We start from the raw sequence: 23,688 nt of genomic DNA on the forward strand, positions 1-23,688 counted from the left end.
TCCCTTTAGCTGGAGTGGTTTTCAAACTTTCTGAGCTGAACCCCCACCACACACAACCCAGACAAGCTGGGTGGTCTGCCGAGGTGAGTCAGGGCATGGAGGTGGCGCTGCCTTCCCAGACCATGCTGTGCGGAGCTGGCCCAAGCCCTGCTCGCCCCTTCCCCCCCCCCAAAATAGAAGTCAAAATATGCCTATGCCCAAGGGTCCAGAACTGCAAGTCTCCCACCTCCCCTACTGGGCCCTGCAGTTTTTATAGAATGTTGATGGTGGCCTCAGAAAGAAAACGGTTGAGAACCCCTGGTCTAGATAATACGGAGTCCTGCCATGAGTGCAGGGGACTGGACTAGATGACCTCTCAAGGTCCCTTCCAGTCCTACGATTCTATGATATTTCATATCTTCAGATCATTAGACATACCACACTAACATTTTCTTTGGGTTTATTATTTATGTGACATTTTAAATCATTAAGAAAAAAAATGAAAACAACAAAGACATTTCCAAATAAAAACAATATTAAGATGGATAAGAACATAAGAATGACCGTACTGGGTCAGTCCAAAGGTCCATCAAGCCCAGTATCCTGTCCTCTGACAGTGGCCAATGGCAGGTGACCCAAAGGGAATGAACAGACAGGTTATCATCAAGTGATCCATGCCGTCACCCAATCCCAGCTCTTGGTAAACAGAGGCTAGGGACACCATTCCTGCTTATGCAGTGGAATGATTCTGGATTTACACTGGTTTCACTAAAAGGAGAATTTGGCTCACACACATATTCTAATAAATAAGTTTAACATGGTTAAGTCAAACACTTTGTTCTGTTTCAGTGCTGAAATCAGACAGAGACAGAGCACAGTTTTGTTTTTTTTCTGAACTAGCAATTGTTTACATTTGAAGGGTGTAACAAGAACAAGCAACTGGTTCAGCCAAGGTTTTCCTGGCAAATTTTACAGTAATATCATAACAGCAGTGCTTAGCTATGTTTGTTCTCAAATGTTTGTTTTCTGGGGGTAAATATATCCCTTGGGCTGAAACGACTCAAGCTTACCCTTCACCTAAATGGTGATAAGGCCTATGGAAATGAAATCTGTCATCTGTTCTTGAGCTGTCAGCCTGTCAATAAAGGATTTGCTCAGAAAAACATTTTCAGAGGCTTTTTAGAAACTTAGAGAACTCTTGTTCTGTTTTAAAACGTTAAATTCTGATGTCCTTGATCTAAACTAGGGGTAATGATACCGACCTCCTTTGTAACACACTTTGAGATCTATTGAGGAAAAGTAACAGAAAACCTAGGCATTAATCATTATTATTATGAGGTATGCTGCCTTTTACATTTTAAAAACACTTTAAATTAACGTTTATTTTTCATGATGTATGAGGCACCTCAACAAACAAGTGAAGACACTGTCACCACATCAAACAGCCTCCGATCTACATTTAAAGTGATATAACAAAATGGAGGAGGGGGGTGAGGGGGAAGAGGGAAGAGAAGACTAATAGGACAGATTTTTAAAGGTATTTAAAGATGCAGATAGGCATGTAGTGGGGTTTTCAATGTGCCTAGGTCCCTAACTCCAATAAGTGTTAGGCACCTAGGCGTTTTTGAAACACCAGGACCCACAAAGCTGAATCTGAAATTCTTCGGTACAGAATTACAAAACTCTGGATATAACAGAAAGAGCAAGATACATGAGGGACACTGTACATTAACTTTGTAAGAAAGTTTACATAACCATTTTGTGACATTTTACGCATCCAAGAAATCCATTTATTCTACGTCATTCTTTTTAGAGCTCTTTGTCAGAGTCCTCAAGGAGTCTGGCCAGCTTCATTTCCTTCAGCAGTCTCATTGCTGAACTGAGGTCCTCAATAAGTGAGATTTCTCTTTACAAATGAAAAGATGGTTTGCTGGGTCTAGGACAGTGCTTTAGAGCCCTCTATGATCAGTGATTGCTTTACCTGTGTTATCATCTTTCTCCTCAGCAGGGCTGAAGCTCAAACAAGGAAATATTTGTGTTGCAGTCATTTCTTAGATCTCGTTATGGTCAATGTCCTGTCCACTCACTGAAGTCTGCTACAATTGCTATCACTATATCAGCCAAAGCTTTCCCCGGACCCTACCAGCTTCCCGTAGGAATTATCACTCTTCTCCATGTAGGGATGATTGCTCTATTTATCAGTATCCAGCTGGTACTGAAGATGTGCATTCATGAACCCTCCCACAATGGCTCTGTTTTCTCTGCTGCTACTGTGATCCTGAATTTCAAAATGTTCAGATATTGTGGACTACAGGCTAGTGATCCACATGTGAAGAAAGTCCATGGATTTACACATCAAGCTGTGTTCTATGGAGAAAGTGTGCTGGACTGAGGCAGACCCACACTGCAGAGCCAGTTCCTGAGTAACCTGCACTCTGATGTAGAAATGGAGATTGAATCTGTGTGGGCACATTCTTCATGACCTGATAGGTGTACAGGAAATCTGAAAAACCATAAGAAAATAGGAATTAAGGTAGAAAGTCTGAAATAAACGATCAATGCTTCATTGCTTATGTCATTTAAAACTAGAGCTGACGAAGCCCCAGAGAACACATTTTAAGGAACCATTTGACATTTGTCTGATTCGGGAGGAATAAATGTGTTGCTTTGTCCATCACTCTGTGGGTCAGAACAGGAGTAGCCTAAGGCTGACTCACCACTCTGTGCACTCTGTAAGCCTGCCTGCCTGGGCTCAAATGGGAGATAACTGATTAAAGACTGGGTGATCAACCAGTTAACAAGGGGATTCAGCTCATCAGCTGAGGCAATTAAAACGGAGACAGGATGGGACAGGAGGCTGGAAGGAAGAGCAAAGAAACCCAGGAGCTCAGAAAGGTGAGCTCACCCTCCTCCTCTCATCCTGTGCCTAGGGAGTAAGTAGAAACTTGGGGAAAGCCTTATGCTATGGAGACCATGCATGGGTATAAAACATTATAAGCACATGGTGCTGGATTTAGAGAGGAGTGTGTGGGGGCTGTTTGCAAAGCAAAACACATGGAGAAATGGAGCCTACCATGTGACACTCTTGTATATGGAAAACTCCCACTATTGCCTAGTGCAGGGGTCGGCAACCTTTCAGAAGTGACGTGCCAAGTCTTCATTTATTCACTCTGATTTAAGGTTTCGCGTGCCAGTCATAGATTTTAACGTTTTTAGAAGGTCTCTTTCTATAAGTCTATAATATATAACTAAACTATTGTTGTATATAAAGTAAATAAGGTTTTTAAAATGTTTAAGAAGCTTCATTTAAAATTAAATTAAAATGCAGAGCCCTCCGGACCGGTGGCCAGGACCCGGGCAGTGTGAGTTCCACTGAAAATCAGCTCGTGTGCCGCCTTTGGCACACGTGCCATAGGTTGCCTACCCCTGGCCTATTGTGACACCCTTTCTAAAGAAGGTTACTTTAGTCACAACTGGATGCTAGGTTACTGGAGCTGCTTGTGTGTTTGGAATGTGCAAGACAGTTCAAAATCTAAAATGGTATTTCGATATGAAAGAATGGCCCAGACCATCTTCATGGATGGAGAGGACAAAATCCCAGCAAAATCTTTGTGAGGAATCCACAGAAAGGGGAAGTCCCACCTGTAGCATAGGTCTCCTCATTTCCAGACTTCAGAAAAGCCTCCTCTGCTAGGTCTTTGAGGGGTAGAGGTAGAGGTGGCCACCAACTTGGTGGAGAAAATCGTCTAAATTAATGCTGCCTCAGGCATTTCCCCAGGTCACACTGGGAACCAATCTTTAGTGGGGCTTCTGGGGACATCTACTAGTTTTGGAGCCCTTATCAATATAGCGCTATACTACAGAGAGCTATTAAAAGAGTACAGGACCTCTGGATCCTAGACGATTTACATACAGGGTAACCTCATGGAGTTTAATCTATTGCATAGGTAATTCCTGTTTAGGGAACAATCTTACCCACTAAAATTACTACTGTCAATTTCTCCTCACATAAGGTGGAAATTTATACATACAATGTATTGTAATCATGACTGTAACAGCATAATGTGCATATAGTCAAATAAAAGGCAGGCAACAAGATTAAATAAAACAGATTGATCCAGATCTGATCTCATTTAAGCTGGTGTAAATCCGAAGTAACTCCATTGCAGTTAATGAAGTTCTTTCAGATCAGCATTGATGTAACAGAGTAGAAAGTGGGCCAGTCTCTTGACTTTACTGTTTCCAGACACACAGCAACAATTTCAATATCTAATTCTTCTCTCCTTCTTCTCTAACTAACTAAAAAGAAGCTGAGCTCTCTCCTAATGAACAAAAGAAAATAATAGTTCATGGGGACAATAGCCCCAGCTTCTGTGAAGGACAACAGCATTAGGCCAGGTCTATACACGGGTTTTGTACTGGTACAATTAGTTCAGTTAGGGACATGATATTTTTACTGAAATTGTTATGCCAATATAGCCTTCCTAGTGTGGACACAGTTACATCAGTATAAAGGCGATTTTTACTAGTATAGCTTATTCCTCTTCCCCTAAGTACATTTATACCAGTATAACTATGTCCACACTCGGGGGGGAAGGGGTTCCACTTTAGATGGTAAAGGTAAAGCAGAACAACTTTTGTGTGTAGACAAGCCCTTAATTTCTCACTTTCCTTACTCTCCTCTTACATAGCACAGTTGAAGGACAACTCACAGACTCGTATTAAGTGTCTCTCCATTCACCCAGTAGAACTTGGCTCCTTTCTTGCGCAGCCCAATCCAAGAGTCTCTTGTGCGCATTCGATTCATTATGAAATTCTAGACAAAACATATGTCAGAAATGAATTTCCATGCTGGGAAGTGCATCTTTTCTGAATCCAATCAGTATGGAAGAGTTTCCGCTCTGAAAATGGGTTCCTGCTTTTATTTTACAGACAGATACCGGGGGTCTGATTCTCCCCAGCCCTGCACCTTGTGTTGTCATTTTTGCCTGACCAAGTGGGTGTCAAATGACACCATTCTGAATAGGGAGAGTTTTACTCACCTTTGCACAGATCTAAATAGCCACACAAGGTACAAGGCAGTGGACAATCAAGCCCAATGTGTTTTCTTGATTAGATCGCTACTGCTCTATTGCTAAATTTCATTGCAAGAAACAACTCTAAAAGCACAGAGAGGTCACTAACTATAGTCAATGGAGGATGAGCCAGTCAGCCATGTTGTTGGACAGACAGAGCCTTGGTCACTGATCAGAGCAGACCAAAATATAACTTCAGCCAGTCAGAAAGAAACCACTACAATGACACTAGTATATCCTCACCCCACCTCACCTCATGCTCTGCTACCCCTGCAGTTGCAAAAGTGCACAGATCATTAATATCATCAGTTGTGTATCATGGATAACAGATAATACAATGCTCTGAAGGACAGCAAAATATTTCAGCGCAATGACTTCACTTAACTAATAGTGGTGAGGGGTGAGAGTAGGAGAAATCTAAGTAAATACATATTTAGATTAAGAGATTACAATGTTTAAGTACACTGAACCTGATTCACCATTGTCCTGCTGGAGTTTTATGCCAGGATAACTCCACTGATTTCAGTAAAGTTACACCAGCATAAAAGTTGAGAAATACAGAACAAATATCCCTTACCTTCCCAATTGTTCAATTTTCATTCTTGATTTTGATGATATCATTTCGCCATTTCATTCTATTTTCTTTCTGGGTAGATCAGATATAAATTCGGATCCTGCACTCACTGAAGTCAAATTGCAAACCTCCCATTGACTTTAGGAGTACAGGATGAGACCCTACATTTCTAATAAGCCAAAAATTATTATTAAAAAAACAACATTTAGGCCTTTTTGTTCATTAAAAAAGAAACACAAAAAAGTCCATCTCAAATTTTTATTTCCTTTGATGGTTACTTTTAATCCATGCCCACTTTGCAGTTTTAATTTCTGAAAACTCCTTCCACCCCATCTCAGAACATGAACGGGCTTCTGTTATGGATGCTAATGGAATCAACTTATATATCACTGAACACGATGTTTGTGATTTGACTTCTCTGTTAGTGACAAGCAGCTCTGTCACATGCTATGTTGGATTCCAGCATATTCTGATATTCCAGGGTGTATGTGTGTGGGGGGAGGGGGAGGAAGGGGGAAGAGTGATAACATTACAGGAATCATTGGTGTGAGAGAAGGGATGCTGTATCAGAAGGATGGAAATCTTACCATTTCTTGTTGGCTTTCAATCACAGCAAGAGAAGCCCCATGTGCAGAGCAGAAGCTCTGACTGGAGTCCCAGTCTGCTTGATCTTCTGAGAGGTAATAACATTTCTTTCTGTAGTATAGCCAGTCATCATGGCATGGCTCCTGGTGAGGCAATCTGGGAAGACCTTTATTTGAAATGAAGTGAATATTACTATCCTAGTACATAGCAAATACATAGGACTGTGTGTTTTATTCACTATTCCCTAAGAACTCCACAGCAAGCTGGTCCTAAATTCTGTGGCAAGGCACTTTGGTGTCTGTGATACTGCTACAACAACCTGGGAAATTCTGCTGCAACTTCTAGTATATTAAAAAATGGAAGCTTGTACTGAATTAAAGATTAAACTGAACAATGCAATACAGTATCTTCTGTTAATTATTTAAAATATTAAATTTAATTTATTGTATTTTCTCCCTAAATTATCAAGTGACAATGGGCTGTAAATTTCTGTATTGAAAATACACAGCTAAAAGTTGGCAGGACATGGGAGGGCAGACAGCTGAGTGAAGAATGTTTGGGGCTTTGGGGCATGGGAAGGGGTTTGAGATTGTGAGATAAACACATTGAATAAAATGTTCAAATTGACTTTGGCACTTACAGTGATCTTTTCAAAATCACCTAAACAGGTTGGGTGCCTAACTCCCATTAAAATCACTTTTAAAAGAACCTACTATTTTAAAAGGCTAAGTCCCACTGACTTTCAGTGAGGTTTAAACTAGTGTAAATGGTGGATTCTCTGTAACTTTAAGTCTTTAAATCATGATTTGATGATAACAGTAACTCAGTCAGAGATTAGGGGTCTATTACAGGAGTGGATGGGTGAGGTTCTGTGGCCTGCGATGTGGAGGAGGTCAGACTAGATTATCATGATGATCCCTTCTGACCTTAAGTCTATGTTAAAAGAACATTATTTAGGTTGCAAAAGGAAAGCACTGAAAACCTAGAAAATGCCAGAATTTAGGTGGCCCGTATAACCTTAATTTGAGCCTCTTGTGCATATGCATCATGCTATAATTTTTAATTACACGATCACATACTCTTTTTTTTTTTTACAGGTCCCTGTCTTCTTCAGTGCAATGGATGGATAATGGTCAGAAAACGAATCAGGGTTGTGTAGTAAATTAGGCTGCATGTAGGATCCCTGCCACACTTGCTCTAGAAGTTAGAAAATGTGTGGAGAGGATGGTATTATAGGTAAAGCAGGTGAATGCCAAACAGGCAAACTCATGTCTATCTTTGGCTCTGCCATGGGATTCTTATGTGATGCTGAACAAGGCACTTAAACCAAAAATTTTGCAGGTGGCTATTAATGACATGTTTCTAATTTTCTGGGTACCCAACCAAGACACTTGAGGTCTGATTTGCAGAAGTGCTGAGCACCCATAACTGCAATTAAAGTCAGTGGATGCTTGACAGTAAGGCAGCATGAACTGAAGGAATGAAAACAAGGCTGGGAGTGAAGTGGTCCTAAATTTTAAGTCTGGTTCTGCCACTGATACACTGTGTGGTCTCAGGCAAGTCTGTCTCAATTCCCCCATCTGTAAAATGGAGATCATAATGCCCTTCTACCTCACTGTAGAGAGAAATTTCTCAATGTTTGTGAGGTCCTCAGATAGTACAGTGACAAGTGCTCAACTACAGACTACCAGGAAATGAATAATGTTTTATTCACTGCAGGCTTTGGATAGTGTACACTAATAACTAAATAATGAGAATAAAAATATTGAACAGCTGCCTCACTACCTGCACACCAACCATACTGGACACTGAATGAGGCTGGGGTCCCAGGGAAAAAATAGTATGTGATCACATCATTAAACACTGTATCTTAATATATATGCAGAAGATGGCAGAATTAAGTTGTACAGACAATCATAATACTGGCATTTACTGACTTTTGAGTGCTTGACTTTGCAACCTCAATAACATTCTCTTAATGCAGTTAAGTATGTAGGATTGAGCTGAAGTTAACCTTAATTCTAAACAGTTCTTATGAACTTTGCAAACCTTTCAATGACCTACATGATGAAGCAGCAATTTATTTACTTAGAATATGGCACCACAAGCAGGTTAGGAGGACCTGAGAAGACAAGGAGAATAATTTTTGGGCTGTTTTGTTAAATACCAGGACTGGTATTATTTTTTTTAATGGTCTTATTAAAGACAGAGCTTGTAAAGCACTCTATTTAAATTAAAGACAGTTCTAATTTAAAAATTGACAAGAAGCATTGATGCTGTTTAGCTAAAAATTTAATATCAGATTAGAAATAGTATCAAATTTTGCACAGCAATACAGGCACGTTTGCCCAGTTTCCCAAAGGTATTTAGGCCCCTAACTTCTACTGAAATTAATGGAAGTTGGAAGCCGAAATCTGGGCCTTTGAGGATCTGGGCCTTTATTACTAGTTAGACACAGTGATGGGGAAAAGTGGAAAATTAGATGCAGTCTAGTAAATTGAAGACAAGACTGGGAGTCAAGAGCTCAAGTTCCAATCTGTCCGAGCCACTGATTTACTGTGTGACCTTGAGCAAGTCACTTGACAACTCTGCCTCAGTTTCTCCATCTATAAACTAGGAATTATAATATTTACCAAGAGTAAACAGTAGCTAAGCAGTTTGAAGATGAAATGCTTTGAGTGAGCTTGAAAAGTCCATTTGTCTGGTCACTAAGAATGCATAGGAAACGTTCCCAGGAAAGTACCATCAACTTCTGCTGAACCTAAGTTTTCATTAAAGGCCTGATTCACTGGTATCCTTGGTGATTTGCACTGATACAGCAACTCAGAGCAGACATAAACCTAGCTTGACACAAAATGGTGAATCAGACTCTCTGAAGCCAGGAAACTTTCCAAACTGGAACCAAGTGTAACCAATACAGTGCTGTCTTCCTAAGTCTGTTGACAGACAGTTTCAGTGCCTCTGCTGCTCCTCAGACCTTTGCCAAGCTGAAGTACAGCAACAAACTGACCAGCCTGATCAGTTTACACTGTTTTTATTCAAAGACATGAGAGCAGCAGTGGAACTGACATGAACCAGGTCAATTTTGCTCTGCAGATGCCTGTGAAAGCTCTAAGCAGCAGAGTTTGAAGCACTGTATCTCAAAATAGCACCCTGGTACCCCCTTATTTGCCACGGTTATATGAATATGATATGTTTTGTGATAAGTATGCCTTGTGAAGTATTATTTGAAAAGTCATGATCTGTTTACTATCCTGTTGAATTGTATGTATTAACATTGTATGTGAAGTTATGAAGTTTTGCTATATGTTTGTTACTGAAATATGTTGTGAGTTTGAGAAACACCCACAGCTAGCCTTTCAGTGGCAACAAAGGAGCAACTAACACCCACAAGACAGATTTTCATCAGTACTAGCCAGCAATGTGTTGATGGCCCATTAATGAGAATCTACTCTCCCAGTGGGCCCCTCCTGATGACTCCTCAAAGAGTACATAGGCAATGAATAACCGCTGACTCAACAAGGCACGTCAGGACATGTGATCCAAGACTCCATGTTTGAGCCAGTACTTTTCCAGGCACCTGGAGGATAGTATAAACTCAGGAACAATGACATCACCAGACCAACTCTCTCCTCTCTCATCTCAACACCTAGAAGCAAGATCGTTTGGAAGAAAAAGGGAAGCCTCCTAGAACTTGGGAGAAAGGATGGTCCTAACTAAGCTTTCTAGTTAGTGTGAACTGTATTCTGCCTGCAACATCCAGTAAGGTGTGAAAAACTGATTGATTCAAATCTTGCTTAGTCTGATAAAGTTTAGGATTTTACCTTTTATTTCTTATGTAACCAACTCTGACCTCTACACCTAACACTTAATCACTTAAAATCTGTCTGTAGTTAATAAACTTGTTTAATGTTTTATCTCAACCAGTGTATTTTTGATTGAAGTGCTTATGGAATCTCAGCTCAGGTTAACAAGGGCTGGTGCATATTAATGTTCTTTGATAAAATGACGGACTTATGAGCTTGTACTGTCCAAGGAAGCCTTGAGCAGTGTAAGATGGTACATTACTGGGGTGCAAGGCTGCGGGAATTTACTGGTGTCTCCCTGTGGATAGTTTATGAGAGGCTGTGAGAGCCTGCATACAACTTTGGGTGTGCCTTCACATGCTAATGGCTGTGTGAGAGCAAAGCCTGAAGGGGCTGGTTGTCACTAGCAGAGCAGTGTGAGAGGTATCCTGAGCCAGAGAGTTAAAGGGGGCACAGCAGTCCCATAGTCCATGTTGTACCACGGGGGAAGGTGGGGGGGGGGAATGTCACAGTGACCAGGGTGAAACGCACAGCTTGTTGCTCTGGGCAAGATTTGCACTACATATGCAGGTGTAGAGATTTTAAGTGTGTTGACTGAATACAGTCAAGAAAGGGTTACACGTTTGGGCTACTGTCTGAGAGGACCCAAAAACAGAAGCCTGGGGGAAAGGTAAAGACACCCTTCTCCTCCATCAGAGCAGCTAGTAGGTTGGGAGGATGGAGAGGGGGATAAATAGTAGATCTCTCCCATCCTCATAGCAGCCAGAAGGCTCTGAGGTGGGAAGGAGGAAAGGAAAGATATTGCTTTGCCTTTCCAACATCAGTTTGTCTTAAATGCACTTACGCAAGCTAAACCACAGCAAGAGGACAATCGCAGAAACAGCAATCAAAATTCCAGCAACCCGTCTCCAGAACCAGAGGTGTGAGCAGAGGCCTGAAAAGGAGAGAGTTGAGATGCTTCAGTGACTTAAATATGTATAGATCTGAAGGGTTTAGAGACTTGGTCATTAAAAAAAAATCAAACATGAATTCAAATTACATCTGTATTTAGGCACCTAAATAAGTGACCTGATTTTCAGAGATGCTGAGCAGCTACAACTTCCATAGAAGTCAATGGGAACTGCCGATGCTTGGTACCTCTGAAAAGAAGGCCTAAATATGGATGTAGGTGTCTAACTTTAGGCACTCAAAATATGAAGTGTTTGCCTCTGTGAATGTGTGGTTTCCTTCAGAACTGTTAGCAAGAGAATGACTCATTGATAGAGTATCAGGGGGTAGCCTTGTTAGTCTGTATCTACAAAAACAACAAGGAGTCTGATGGCACCTTAAAGACTAACAGATTTATTTGGGCATAAGCTTTCGTGGGTAAAAACCTCACTTCTTCAGATGCATAGAGTGAAAGTTACAGATGCAGGCATTATATACTGACACATGGAGAGCAGGGAGTTACTTCGCAAGTGGAGAACCAGTGTTGACAGGGCCAATTCAATCAGGGTGGATGTAGTCCACTCCCAATAATAGATGAGGAGGTGTCAATTCCAGGAGAGGAAAAGCTGTTTCTGTAATGAGCCAGCCACTCCCAGTCCCTATTCAAGCCCAGATTAATGGTATTAAATTTGCAAATAAATTTTAGTTCTGCTGTTTCTCTTTGAAGTCTGTTTCTGAAGTTTTTTTGTTCAATGATAGTGACTCTTAAATCTGTAATAGAATGACCAGGTAGATCTACAACCTATCCTGGAAAATGATCCCTCACTCTCACAGACCTTGGGAGGCAGGCCAGTCCTCACTTACAGACAACCCCCCAACCTGAAGCAAATACTCACCAGCAACTACACACCACACCACAGAAACACCAACCCAGGAACCAATCCCTGTAGCAAACTTCGTTGCCTACTCTGTCCCCAGATCTACTCTGGCAACACCATCACAGGACCCAACCACATCAGCCACACCATCAAGGGCTCATTCACCTGCACATCCACTAATGTTATATATGCCATCATGTGCCAGCAATGCCCCTCTGCCATGTACATTGGCCAAACCGGACAGTCCCTCCGCAAAAGAATAAATGGACACAAATCGGACATCAGGAATGGTAACATACATAAGCCAGCAAGTGAACACTTCAATCTCCCTGGTCATTCTATTATAGATTTAAAAGTCACTATCATTGAACAAAAAAACTTCAGAAACAGACTTCAAAGAGAAACAGCAGAACTAAAATTCATTTGCAAATTTAACACCATTAATCTGGGCTTGAATAGGGACTGGGAGTGGCTGGCTCATTACAGAAGCAGCTTTTCCTCTCCTGGAATTGACACCTCCTCATCTATTATTGGGAGTGGACTACATCCACCCTGATTGAATTGGCCCTGTCAACACTGGTTCTCCACTTGCGAAGTAACTCCCTGCTCTCCATGTGTCAGTACATAATGCCTGCATCTGTAACTTTCACTCTATGCATCTGAAGAAGTGAGGTTTTTACCCATGAAAGCTTATGCCCAAATAAATCTGTTAGTCTTTAAGGTGCCACCAGACTCCTTGTTGTTTTCATTGATAGAGTACCTCTCCTCTTAGAAGGATGGACAACTGAGATGCTAGAGGCCAGGCCTCCCCTACCTCAGTCCACTCACTACAACACACATCCTTCTAACATCACAAAGAGTGGAACCCATGTTATTTTGAAGGATAATTAGTAGGGCTGTCAAGTGATAAAAAAAATTAATCAAGTTTAATCGCGTGATTAATTGTACTGTTAAACAATGATAGAATACCATTTATTTAAATATTTTGGGATGTTTTCTACATTTTCAAATATATTGATTTCAATTACAGCACAGAATACAAAGTGTATACTGCTCACTTTATGTTTGATTACAAGTATTTGCACTGTAAAAAAAACAAAAGAAATAGTATTTTTCAATTCACCTAAAACAAGTACTGCAGTACAATCTCTCTATCATGAAAGTTGAACTTATAAATGTAGAATTATGTACAAAAAAAACCTGCATTCAAAAATAAAACAATGTAAAATTTTAGAACTTGAAAGTCCACTCAGTCCTACTTCTTGTTCATCCAATTGCTCAGACAAACAAGTTTGTTTACACATGCAGGAGATAATGCTGCCTGCTTCTTGTTTACATCACCTGAAAGTGAGAACAGGCGTTCTCATGGCACTGTTGTAGCCGGCGTTGCAAGATATTTACGTGCCAGATGCGCTAAAGATTCATATGTGCTTTCATGCTTCAACCACCATTCCAGGAGACATATGTCCATGCTGATGATGGGTTCTGCTCGATAATAATCCAAAGCAATGCGGACCGACGCATGTTTATTTTCATTACCTGAGCCAGATGCTACCAGCAGAAGGTTGATTATCTTTTTGGGTGGTACGGGTTCTGAAGTTTCCGCATCGGAGAGTTGCTCTTTTAAGACTTCTGAAAGCATGTTCCACACCTCATCCCTCAGATTTTGGAAGGCACTTCAGATTCTTAAACCTTGGGTTGAGTGCTCTAACTATCTTTAGAAATCTCACATTGGTATCTTCTTTGCATTTTGTGAACTCTGCAGTTAAAGTGTTCTTAAACAGAGCAGGGGACCTACAATTCTCCCCCAAGGAGTTCAGTCACAAATTTAATTAATGCATTATTTTTTTAACAAGTGTCATCAGCATGGAAGCATGTCCTCTGGAATGGTAGCAGAAGCATGAAGGGGAATACTAATGTTTAGCATATCTACCTTGCAATGCCAGCTACAAAAGTGCCATGCAAATGACTGTTCTCACTTTCTGGTCACATTGTAAATAAGAAGAGGGCAGCATTATTGCCTGTAAATGTAAACAAACTTGTTTGTCTTAGTGATTGGCTGAACAAGAAGTAGGATTGAGTGGACTTGTAGGGGCTGAAGTTTTACATTGTTTTGTTTTGGAGTGCAGTTATGTGACAAAAAAAAATCTACATTTGTAAGTTGCACTTTCACGACAAAGAGATTGCACAACAGTTCTTGTATGAATTGAAAAATACTATTTCTTTTGTTTATCACTTTTACAGTGCAAACATTTGTAATAAAAAATAATATATACTTTGATTTCAATTACAACACAGAATACAATATATATGAAAATGTAGAAAAACATCCAAAATATTTAATAAATTTCAATTGGTATTTTATTGTTTAACACAGTGATTAAAACTGTGATTAATCACAATTCATTTTTTTAAATTGAGATTCATTTTTTGAGTTAATCGTGTAAGTTAACTGTGATTAATCGATAGCCCTAATAACTAGTGTATATGTGGCATGATGAGAAGGAGGGGACAGAAGGGAGGTGAGGGCTGAAGATAGTACAGTGAGAATCTTGGGGCAAAGAGATGAGCAACAACAGGACTGGGAATTAATGAAAAGATGGAACCTCTTGCTTAGGGGTCGGCAACCTTTCAGAAGTGGTGTGCCGAGTCTCCATTTATTCACTCTAATTTAAGGTTTTGCGTGCCAGTAATACATGTTAACGCTTTTAGAAGGTCTCTTTCTATAAGTCTATAATATATAACTAAACTATTGTTGTATGTAAAGTAAATAAGGTTTTTAAAATGTTTAAGAAGCTTCGTTTAAAATTAAATTAAAATGCAGAGCCCCCGGACCGGTGGCCAGGACCTGGACAGTGTGAGTGCCACTGAAAATCAGCTTGCATGCCGCCTTCGGCACGCGTGCCATAGGTTGCCTACCCCTGCTCTAGCTCATAAATGACACCTGGTGGGCTGACAAACACTATTGTGAGGCCAGGGAATACAAGAGATGAGGACTTAATAATTCAGAATCAACACCTGTACCTATGTGTAGTGACTAGAACTGGTAGCATATTTTTTTATGAATGGTAAATTCACCAAAAAATGCACTATTCAGGACACCAAAACTATTTGTGAAATTCAAGTTAAATTTGGCAAATAGTTTTGTCTGGGACAATAAAACTGGATTGGTTTTTTCCCCCAAAAAAACATCAAAACATTTCAACTTTCCATTTCAAAATGGTGTTTCATTTCTAAATTTAGTTATATTTTTTTAAAGAATGAAAAACACCCCAAAACCACCTGACACGTTTAAAAATGTTTTGGGTCAAAACAAAACGTTTTGTTCAACCTCAAACACCTCCAGTGTTTCCGTTTTGGTGCAGGGGGATGTAATTCAATGTCACTAAAACAAATTTTCATTTGGAATTTCAGTTCCATTTCCCAAACCTAAACCCCAGTTAGTCCCAGCTCTAGCAGGGACTTTGAAAGCCTTTATTTCTTTACAGAGCGTGTGTATCCAGGAATCCCCTCCTCTGACAGCGCCTGCATCTTTCTCTCCCCACACAAACTTCCCCTGCCCGTCACTCCTCTCCTATCACTTTCAGCCCCCCTGTGTTGACGTGTAAGGAGCTGTCTTGCACATTATTAAGAAAGTAGTGCTTGTTACAGGGAAAGAACAAGGAGAGCAGGCTAGGGCAGAGGAGGAAATAGCAAGGGGTGAAGGGGAGAGTAGAAGAAGGCAGGGAGTGGAGGGGAAAGGGGAGACCAGGGGTGTGGAGGAGAGCTTGAAGGAAGATTGGGTGGAGTCGCAGAGAGGGTGGAAGGGCAACATGGGGAGAAGGGACGATGAGGGGCTCTAGGAGGAGGCAGCATGTCACACAAACACCAGCCATAGACCTCTCCCCTCCCCCTCTCACCCCACGTGGTGTGTCTCCAGCTGGCCTTTAGGGTCCCGGCGCCGGGCCCTGACCCCAGGAGCTGCTCCATTTCCCCTCCTATGCCTCGTCCCAGCTCCGGATCGCAGTTCCTGGTATCCATCAGCACCAGGCAGTCCCGTGCTGAGCCCCGTTTCCTGGAGGGATCCGCAGGCCAAGCGCCGCCCAGGGCTAGCTGGGCCCCAGCCGGGTCGGGGCCTACATCCCTCAGGTCTGACTCTGACTTGGATAGACGGTGGCGGCCGCGCCTCCACCTCAGCTGCGGCCTCTCCCCGCGGGGCGGAGGCCGGTGGGACCATTCGCTCCCGCTCTGCCCTGCGACGCTCTGCATCCCTCCGACGGCGACGCGCCCCCGCTACCGAGCAGCTCCCCGGGACCCAGCGCTCGCTTCTCTTATCTACTTTCACTTTCACTTCCTCTGCGAGCTCCCAGCCCCCGCCCCGCAGCCCAGGTCGGGGACGGGGATCAGCAGCAGCCCGGGCCGATGTACATTCCCAGGCGGCACCCAGCAGAGAGTGACAGGCACCCTCCTGCCGAGTTACCAACATGCCCAGACTATGGGAGATCAGAGGGGTTCAGAAACCTGAACCTTATAATGAGCTGAGCCCAAACACCAGATGCAGATACTCTTCCCCGCTGTAGAAAAAGCTGAGGACGCAAAAGCATCCAATTTTAGTGTCAATTCATGTCATCCACACCAAGACATGGAAGTAATGCATTCTTCCCCAGGGCCGGATTAACTTTTTGTGGGCCCCCCTGGGAAATAATTGTAAAAGGGGCAGGGGGTAAAAGTACAGTGGGGCGGGAGCTAGGGTTGGTCTCTGGAGTAAGGGAGGGGTCAGGGGTAAACTGCAAGTGCAGCAGGGCTGGGGAGGGGATAAACAGGATCCCCCCTGCCCCTGCCCACATAGAGCGGGTACCTACCTGGTTCTAGCCCATATTTTTTGTCTCTCTCTGCCGTGTCGTCACACCCCTTCTCCCACAGCAGCAGGACAGTTTCTCTTCCAGCCCTCTGGGGTGGGTGTTGGGAGTGGGAGGAGCGGAGGATAATGTGGTTACTCCTATAACCGGACATTTTGTTTCCAGTCAGCACTGCTAACCGGACACTCAGGTCCCGTTTTCTACTGGAGTTTCCAGTCTAAAACTGGATACCTGGCAACAGGGCTGCCAGAAAAGCCTGAGGGGGGGAGAGGGGCAAGCAATCATTTTTAAAAGTAAGAGGGCTAAGCCTTAAGGGGGAGGCAGGTGCAGGGCTGGCTCCAGGCACCAGCTGAGCAAGCTGGTGCTTGGGGCGGCAGATTGTTGGAGGCGGCATTCTGCCCAATCGTAGGGCGGCACGGCCGCTTTTTTTGTTGTTGTTCTTGTTCTGCTCTGGCCGCCCTGCAGGGCAGTCCTCTTCCTTCCCTCCCCGCCGACCGGAGCCCTTGCGGCTGCCGGTGTATCACCACCTGTCACTGGTCCAGGGATGGTTGCAAAACGGGAGGGATGGGGTTGTGGTGGAAAACATTCCCGGTCTGCTTCCTGTGGGGGGGATGGATGCTCAGACCCTGACAGCCCCCCGCTGCGATTTGCCCCCCTTAATCCTTTTAAACCCCCCCAAAGAGGAGGCAGCAAATCATTAGCAGAAGTAAGGGCAGAGAGAGGGCAGAGAGAGGGCAGTGGCTACAACGAAGGTTACTGGGCATGCTCAGTTCGACTGAGCATGCTCAGTACACCCAAAGTAGCGAAACGGGAGCGGGAGCACTTTGTGGTGATACACCGGCAGGAGGCGGCGCAGCGGGAGGGGCTGCGTGGCAGTGCCCCTGCTGTAGCCCTGGCCGCCCCCTTCTCTCTCTCTCCCGCCTGCTCCCTCCCCCACACATCCCCCAGCCGGTCCCCCTGCACCCGCGCTCCAGCCGCGCCGCAGGGTTTTTTTTGGGGGGGCAGCCAAAAAGCCAGAGCCGGCCCTGAGCAAGTGGTGGGTGGACTAGGGAGTGGAGAGGAGCTAATGGGCAGGGCCATGTCTGCTGTACTGCCCAGGTAGGTTGGAGACTGTGGGGATCAGCTGACACAGTATCCAGGGCCGATGCAAAGATATTTTGCACCCTAGGCAAAACTTCCACCTTGCACCTCTCCCCTCCCCTCCGGAGCATCACTTATTATAAATGTTCAAAAATGAATACAGTGGAGTCACATGTTACGCGGGGGTTAGGTTCTAAGGTTAGTGCATAAGAGGAAAATTGCATATAGTGAAAATTACCATAAAGTACAGTATACACTAGAACAGGGGTCCTCAACCTACGGCACACGTGCCAAAGGTGGCACGCGAGCTGATTTTTTTTTTTTAATGGCAGCCTGTGAGTCCCGGCCACTGCTGAGCCTGCTGCCGGCCTGGGGTTCCGTTCACTCAGCTGCCAACTGGAGTCCCAGCCGGCGACTCCACTCAGCCTCTTGCCGTTCACCCAGACCGGCAGGAAGCTGAGCAGGGCCAGTGGCCGAGACCCTGTCTGGCAAGGGGCCGGCAGCTGGAACCCTAGATCGTCAGCGGGCTGAGCAGGGCTGGCGGCCGGGACCCCAGCCTGCTGCCGGTCTGGGGTTCCGTCCACTGTCTCCAGAGCCTGCTCAGCCCCGCTCAGCTTGCTCAGCCTGCTGCCAGCCGGGGTCCCGGCCGCTGGATCCGTTCAGCCTCCTGGCGGCCGGGACCCCGACTGGCAAGGGGCTGGCAGCCGGAACCCCAGACCAGCAACAGGCTGAGCGGGGCTGGCAGCTGGGACCCCGGCTGGCAGGAGCCGGCCCACTGCTGGCCCTGCTCAGCCTGCTGCCAGCTGAGTGAACAGAACCCCAGGTCGGCAGCAGGCTCAGCGGCGGCCGGGACCCACAGCCTGCCATTAAAAAGAAATTGCCTTGCGTGCCACCTTTGGCATGCATGCCGTAGGTTGAGGACCCCTGTTCTAGTGTATACTGTACTTTATGGTAATTTTCACTATACGCAATTTTCCTGTTACGCAGTGATTTTAGAACCTAACCCCCGTGTAAGATGTGACTCCACTGTAGTGTAAAAAAAATTGGGGGGCACCGCTTTTTGGCACCCCCAAAACTTAGCGCCCTAAGCGGTCGCCTAGTTTGCATAGAGGTTAAATCAGCCCTGACAGTATCCCCAGCCCAGGTGACATGACAGCCAGTGGTGGATTTAGAGTTAGTGGGGCCCCCCAGCCCTGTGCTCAGCTTCATTTTTGGGGCTCCTCCTTGGGACCCAGTCAAGAAAAAGAACATTCTCTCTTATCTCCCCCCGCCCCTGTTTTTCATTCTTTTTTTCTTCATCCTCCTCCCATAAGTAATAGCAAGTAAATGAAAATAAAATGAGGTACCTTGATTGTTCTTGTAGTCTAACATATTTTTCCACAGACCACTTGAAAATCATGGAGGGTCTCGACGGACCACTTAATGATCTTTGCAAATATTGTAAAAAAATGTTCGGGTGCAGGATCTGGCCAGGAGCTAGGGTGAGGGAGGGGGCTCAGGGTTGGGGTGTGGAGCGCTCACCTGGGGCAGCTCCTATTTGGTTCTCAGGATGGGGGTGGGGATGTGGGGGGGGGGTGCAGGAGTCAGGGCAGGGGCTGGGTGTGTGTGAGGGGGTGAGAGTGGGGTGCAGGGGGCTGGGGGTGTGTGAGGGGAATGCAGGAGTTGGCAGGGGGCTGGGGAGGTGTGAGGGGTGCAGGGGTCAGGGAAGAGGCTGGAGAGGTGGGGGGTGCTGAGGAGGTGTGAGGGGAGTGAAGGGTCAGGGCAGGGGCTCAGGGGGCTGGGAGGTGCAGGGGTTAGGGTGGGCAGGGGGTTGGGGGGGTGCAGGGGTTAGGGTGGGCAGAGGGCTGGGGGGTGGGCTGGGGTCGTGGGGGTGCTCACGCAGGGGGCTGGAGCGGGTATGCCCCAATTCCAGCCCCTTCCCCAAGGCCTCACCCCGCCTCGTCTTCTCCTCCTCCCTGGAGTGGTGTGCTGTGGCTTGCTCCTCCTTGCCCCCCTCCTGCCTGCAAGGCTAATCCAACTGACCAGTCGGGGGGGGGGGGGGAGGGACAGGACGTAGCACGCTGGGGAAAGAGGGAAAGAGGCTGGCGCCATTATAAATCCGGTATTGTTCTTCCCGCTCCAACCCCCTTGCAACAAAGCACAGGATTGAGGTTTTACAGACAGAGACAAGAGACATAGGATCAATGTGTGGACGGTGCACACATACCAGTTAGATGTAAATAAGATGTAAACTTTTAACAGTGAGAGTAATTAACTATTGGAACAATTTACCAAAGGTCATGGTAGATTCTCCATCACTGACAATTTTTAAATCAAGACTGGATGTTTTCTAAAACATCTGCTCTAGGAATTATTTTGGGGGAGTTCTGTGGCCTGAGTTATACAGGTGAATCTAGATCTGGGGTAGGCAACCTATGGCATGCGTGCCGAAGGCGGCACGCAAGCTGATTTTCAGTGGCACTCACACTGCCCGGGTCCTGGCCACCGGTCCAGTGGGCTCTGCATTTTAATTTAATTTTAAATGAAGCTTCTTAAACATTTTAAAAACCTTATTTACTTTACATACAACAATAGTTTAGTTATATATTATAGACTTATAGAAAGAGACCTTCTAAAAACATTAAAATATATTACTGGCACGCGAAACCTTAAATTAGAGTGAATAAATGAAGACTTGGCACACCACTTCTGAAAGGTTGCCGACCCCTGGTCTAGATAATCACAATGGTCTCTTCTGGCCTGAAAATCTATTTATCAATGGGATCAATGCATTGCACAGAAAGGGAGAGAGAGACACACATAAGATCCATGCATGGCATATGTACAGAGTAGATCTGGCCAGAAATTGGAATTCCTGTTCTGTGGGCATCTCTGAAATTTCAATAAATAAATAAATAAAATGTTCCAAAATAGAACTTGAAATTTCAAAATTTTCCAGGGAAAGGGAATTCCAAAAATTTGTTTTTAAAAAGTTGACATGGCATTTTATTTTGACCCTTTCTAAATTCATCCAAGGCCTGCCAAGCTGGCTGTAGTCTTGCCAGCTCACCAGGCAGGGAGCCTGGGAGCTGGGCAACCTGGGAGCAAGGGAAGTAGGCCCCAGGGCTTCTCAGCTGTCAAGGAGCCAGAATCCTGAAAGTCTTGGGAGCCTGGGCCCTCAGTAGTTTTACTGGTGTTTTCTTCAGAATAGATCGAAGGCAGGAGGAGCCATTATGGGATTGTTCACTGGATGGAAGGTTTCCCTTTTGGAGTGGTGTAATAGGTAGCATGGCATCATCAAATATCTCCAAGCTCAGATCTTCTGAAAAGGTAACTTTCTTTCTACTTAGCTGTGATCAAGTATTACTTCCAACTTCTTCACTGATACACTCAGAAGTAAAGTTGCATGGGTATTTGGGATGCCTGTTAGTGGAATAACTGCTAAAGATAATCTTCCAGATTCAGTAATATTTGGGGATTTTCTTACAGGGAATTTCCTATGAAATAGCAGCAGTAGTAGTTTCAATGATGGGCACCTCCTCTGGTGGAGAGACAATCTTGCATACCTGGATACACACTGCAGTTTTATCACCATTAGTTAATTTTTCTTTCAAGTTCTCACTGTAAACAATACTTTTGCATTCAGATGTTAACTCTTCACTCAACTGAGGCTGTTCATGCTGGTTTGTAAAAGTTGGTTTGTTCTGAGAATAGCCTGCTGCCTGGGACTTTCCCTCCTCTGAGAGCCCAGGAAAGCAAGCCCTCCTTTCGTCCTCTTGCACTGATTGAAAAGGTGATTGGAAGGCAGATTTAATTTTTTTTTTTATTAAAGCTAATGTTAAAAAATTATATAGTAGACAGGATAAGAAAAGAGTGTCTGTACATCTGGGTATACTGCTTAGATTATCCACAAATACAAAGTTTGTTTTAGTTTGTTTTAAAAGTCATAGGATACATATAGTGCATAATCAGCAATAACCGAAATTTAGGTGAATAAATTTAACAATACAGTTTAGATGTTAGAATCCGTATACTCGGTACATCACTCATGAAAAGTTGTACAGAGAGTTGGTTGTGGAAAGCAAAATATATCAATGAGTGATGATTGTCTCTCAGTAATTGAGCATTTAGGGTAGGTTGTCCATTTAGAAAGTACAATCCATGAGGAAAGTATATATTCTATCCTTTAACGAGCCAACATTTTGATATTTAAAAGGAGCTGGCCTGCTTTGTGAAAGGGTCTCCAGTTCTGTTCCTCCTTTGTTGGTCAAGGTATCGAATAAGGCTGTTATTTTCGGGAGAACCCTGTACTTCAGTTGTAGATCTGCGCCCAAGTTTTAAAGCCATGAATTTCCCTACAAGTGACTTAGCAGTAAAGACTCTGGAGTAATCCCACATTCAACTATTGTTACACCCCTGGTGCATTCTGCCTCTGGCTGCCTGGGAGTTTGGAAGTTGAGGGTCTCAGAGCTTCCAAGCTCTTGGTTCCTGTCAGCCCACCAAGTGGGCTGCCAAGGAGCCAGGTGGTTGATTTGGAGGAAACCAGGTTCTATTGGTATGTTGTCAAAAATGACACATTCCCACATAGTTGTCTTTCTCTGTTGTGTTTCACACATCCTCATTGTGTATCCTGAGTCCTGTGGGGATTAGTTTTGGGGTTTTTTTTGTCAGATTCAGTTTTATTCTTTTCCAACGCTCATTTGACTGGTCATCTTAGCGAGATGGTGGATTTTTTTCTTCCAAAATCAAATGTTTTCAATTCTGAAGTAGAAAAAAATTATTTGCAAAAATGACAGATTTCAAAATGCAAAACAATTTTGATAAACTCCACCAAGTATTTTGAAAAATTGTGAAATCGGTACATTTAAGAAACAAACAGAATGAAACTGCTTTCAGAGTGCTAAACATTCCCACAAGTTATTTGTTTTGTTTTTAATGCAGCTCTATTACAGACACACACACACAACATCCAGACATAGAATCTTACACAGAGAGAGCTACTTGGACCTAATCGATTCTTACTATTATTTTAGTCCCTCGCTGCAGAAAATAGGAACCCTGTTTTAGAATGTACTTTTAGACCACATTTCAGATCAGAAAAGAGAAGGAACACACTGTCTCGAAACAGGAATACACAGGAACACATTGTTTGAAGCTCAGCCCAGTAAACTATTTGTAAATTGTTTGAGAAGAGGGAGGAAGCTCTGGCTGGCTCTGAAGTTTTATACCTTTATTTAAGCAGTTAACAGTTGTCACTTCACATCACCTAAGATAAGCTACAAATGTTTGCAGCCTGGAACTAATGTTTAGTTAGGAAGTGTTCAGACTGGTCTTTACAAGTATGTTAACTTGTGCAGACAAGCCCTCAGTTGAAAATGGAAACACTTCTTGTGACTGTATGCAAGACCTGTTGGCATCTTTTAACTTAGGTCTGGTCTATACTACCCGCCTGAATCGGCGGGTAGAAATCGACCTCTCGGGGATCGATTTATCGCGTCCCGTCGGGACGCGACAATCGATCCCCAAATCGGCGCTCTAACTCCACCAGTGGAGGTGGTAGTAAGCGCCGCCGACAAAAAGCGGCAGAAGTCGATTTTGCCGCCGTCCTCACAACGGGGTAAGTTGGCTGCAATACGTCGAATTCAGCTACGCTATTCACGTAGCTGAATTTGCGTATCTTAAATCGACTCCCCACTGTAGTGTAGATGTACCCTTACTGTTGTTTCTTGCAACTGCAAGAAAAATACTATTTTGGGTTAAATATGGTCTCTGGGAAAGTTCTCCAACCCTACCTGTTCAGCCATTCTTTCCCTTATGCCCCCTGTCTGGAATCCCCCCATCCCACACTTCTGTGCCATCCCCACCTTCTTCCCCCATCCCCCCACTCGCTTTGTGTCTTGGCCTCCCTGTGCAATCCTCTCCACTTCTCCCTAAGCTCATGGGCATAGTTTGGGGGGATGCAGGGAA

The 23,688-nt window shown here is 44.1% G+C and overlaps 1 protein-coding gene across 1 annotated transcript; it reads right to left on the minus strand.

Moving 5' to 3' along the window:
• Positions 1-422: 422 nt before the first annotated feature.
• LOC101940205 (C-type lectin domain family 2 member L) lies at positions 423-16,193 on the minus strand. Its single transcript, XM_005295725.5, has 5 exons — positions 15,724-16,193; positions 10,864-10,953; positions 6,216-6,379; positions 4,692-4,795; positions 423-2,482 (listed from the first exon to the last, which is right to left on the minus strand). Exons 1-5 carry the CDS (start codon positions 16,070-16,072, stop codon positions 2,347-2,349), a joined length of 843 nt encoding a protein of 280 aa, XP_005295782.2. The 5' UTR covers positions 16,073-16,193; the 3' UTR covers positions 423-2,346.
• Between the last annotated feature and the right edge of the window lie 7,495 nt (positions 16,194-23,688).

Source organism: Chrysemys picta, chromosome 1, assembly GCF_011386835.1.
Source record: "Chrysemys picta bellii isolate R12L10 chromosome 1, ASM1138683v2, whole genome shotgun sequence".
NCBI classification, from domain to species: domain Eukaryota; kingdom Metazoa; phylum Chordata; order Testudines; family Emydidae; genus Chrysemys; species Chrysemys picta.

Bases quoted from the DNA above. Each gene is read 5' to 3' on its own strand.
- LOC101940205 (XM_005295725.5), bottom strand. From the start codon at position 16,072: ATGCAGAGCGTCGCAGGGCAGAGCGGGAGCGAATGGTCCCACCGGCCT. The intron at 10,954-15,723 runs GTGAGAGGGGGA...TCTCCTTTTCAG, and splicing joins CTGGAGACACACCACGTGGG to GCCTCTGCTCACACCTCTGG. The intron at 4,796-6,215 runs GTAAGATTTCCA...TGTTTTGTCTAG, and splicing joins TTGAAAGCCAACAAGAAATG to AATTTCATAATGAATCGAAT.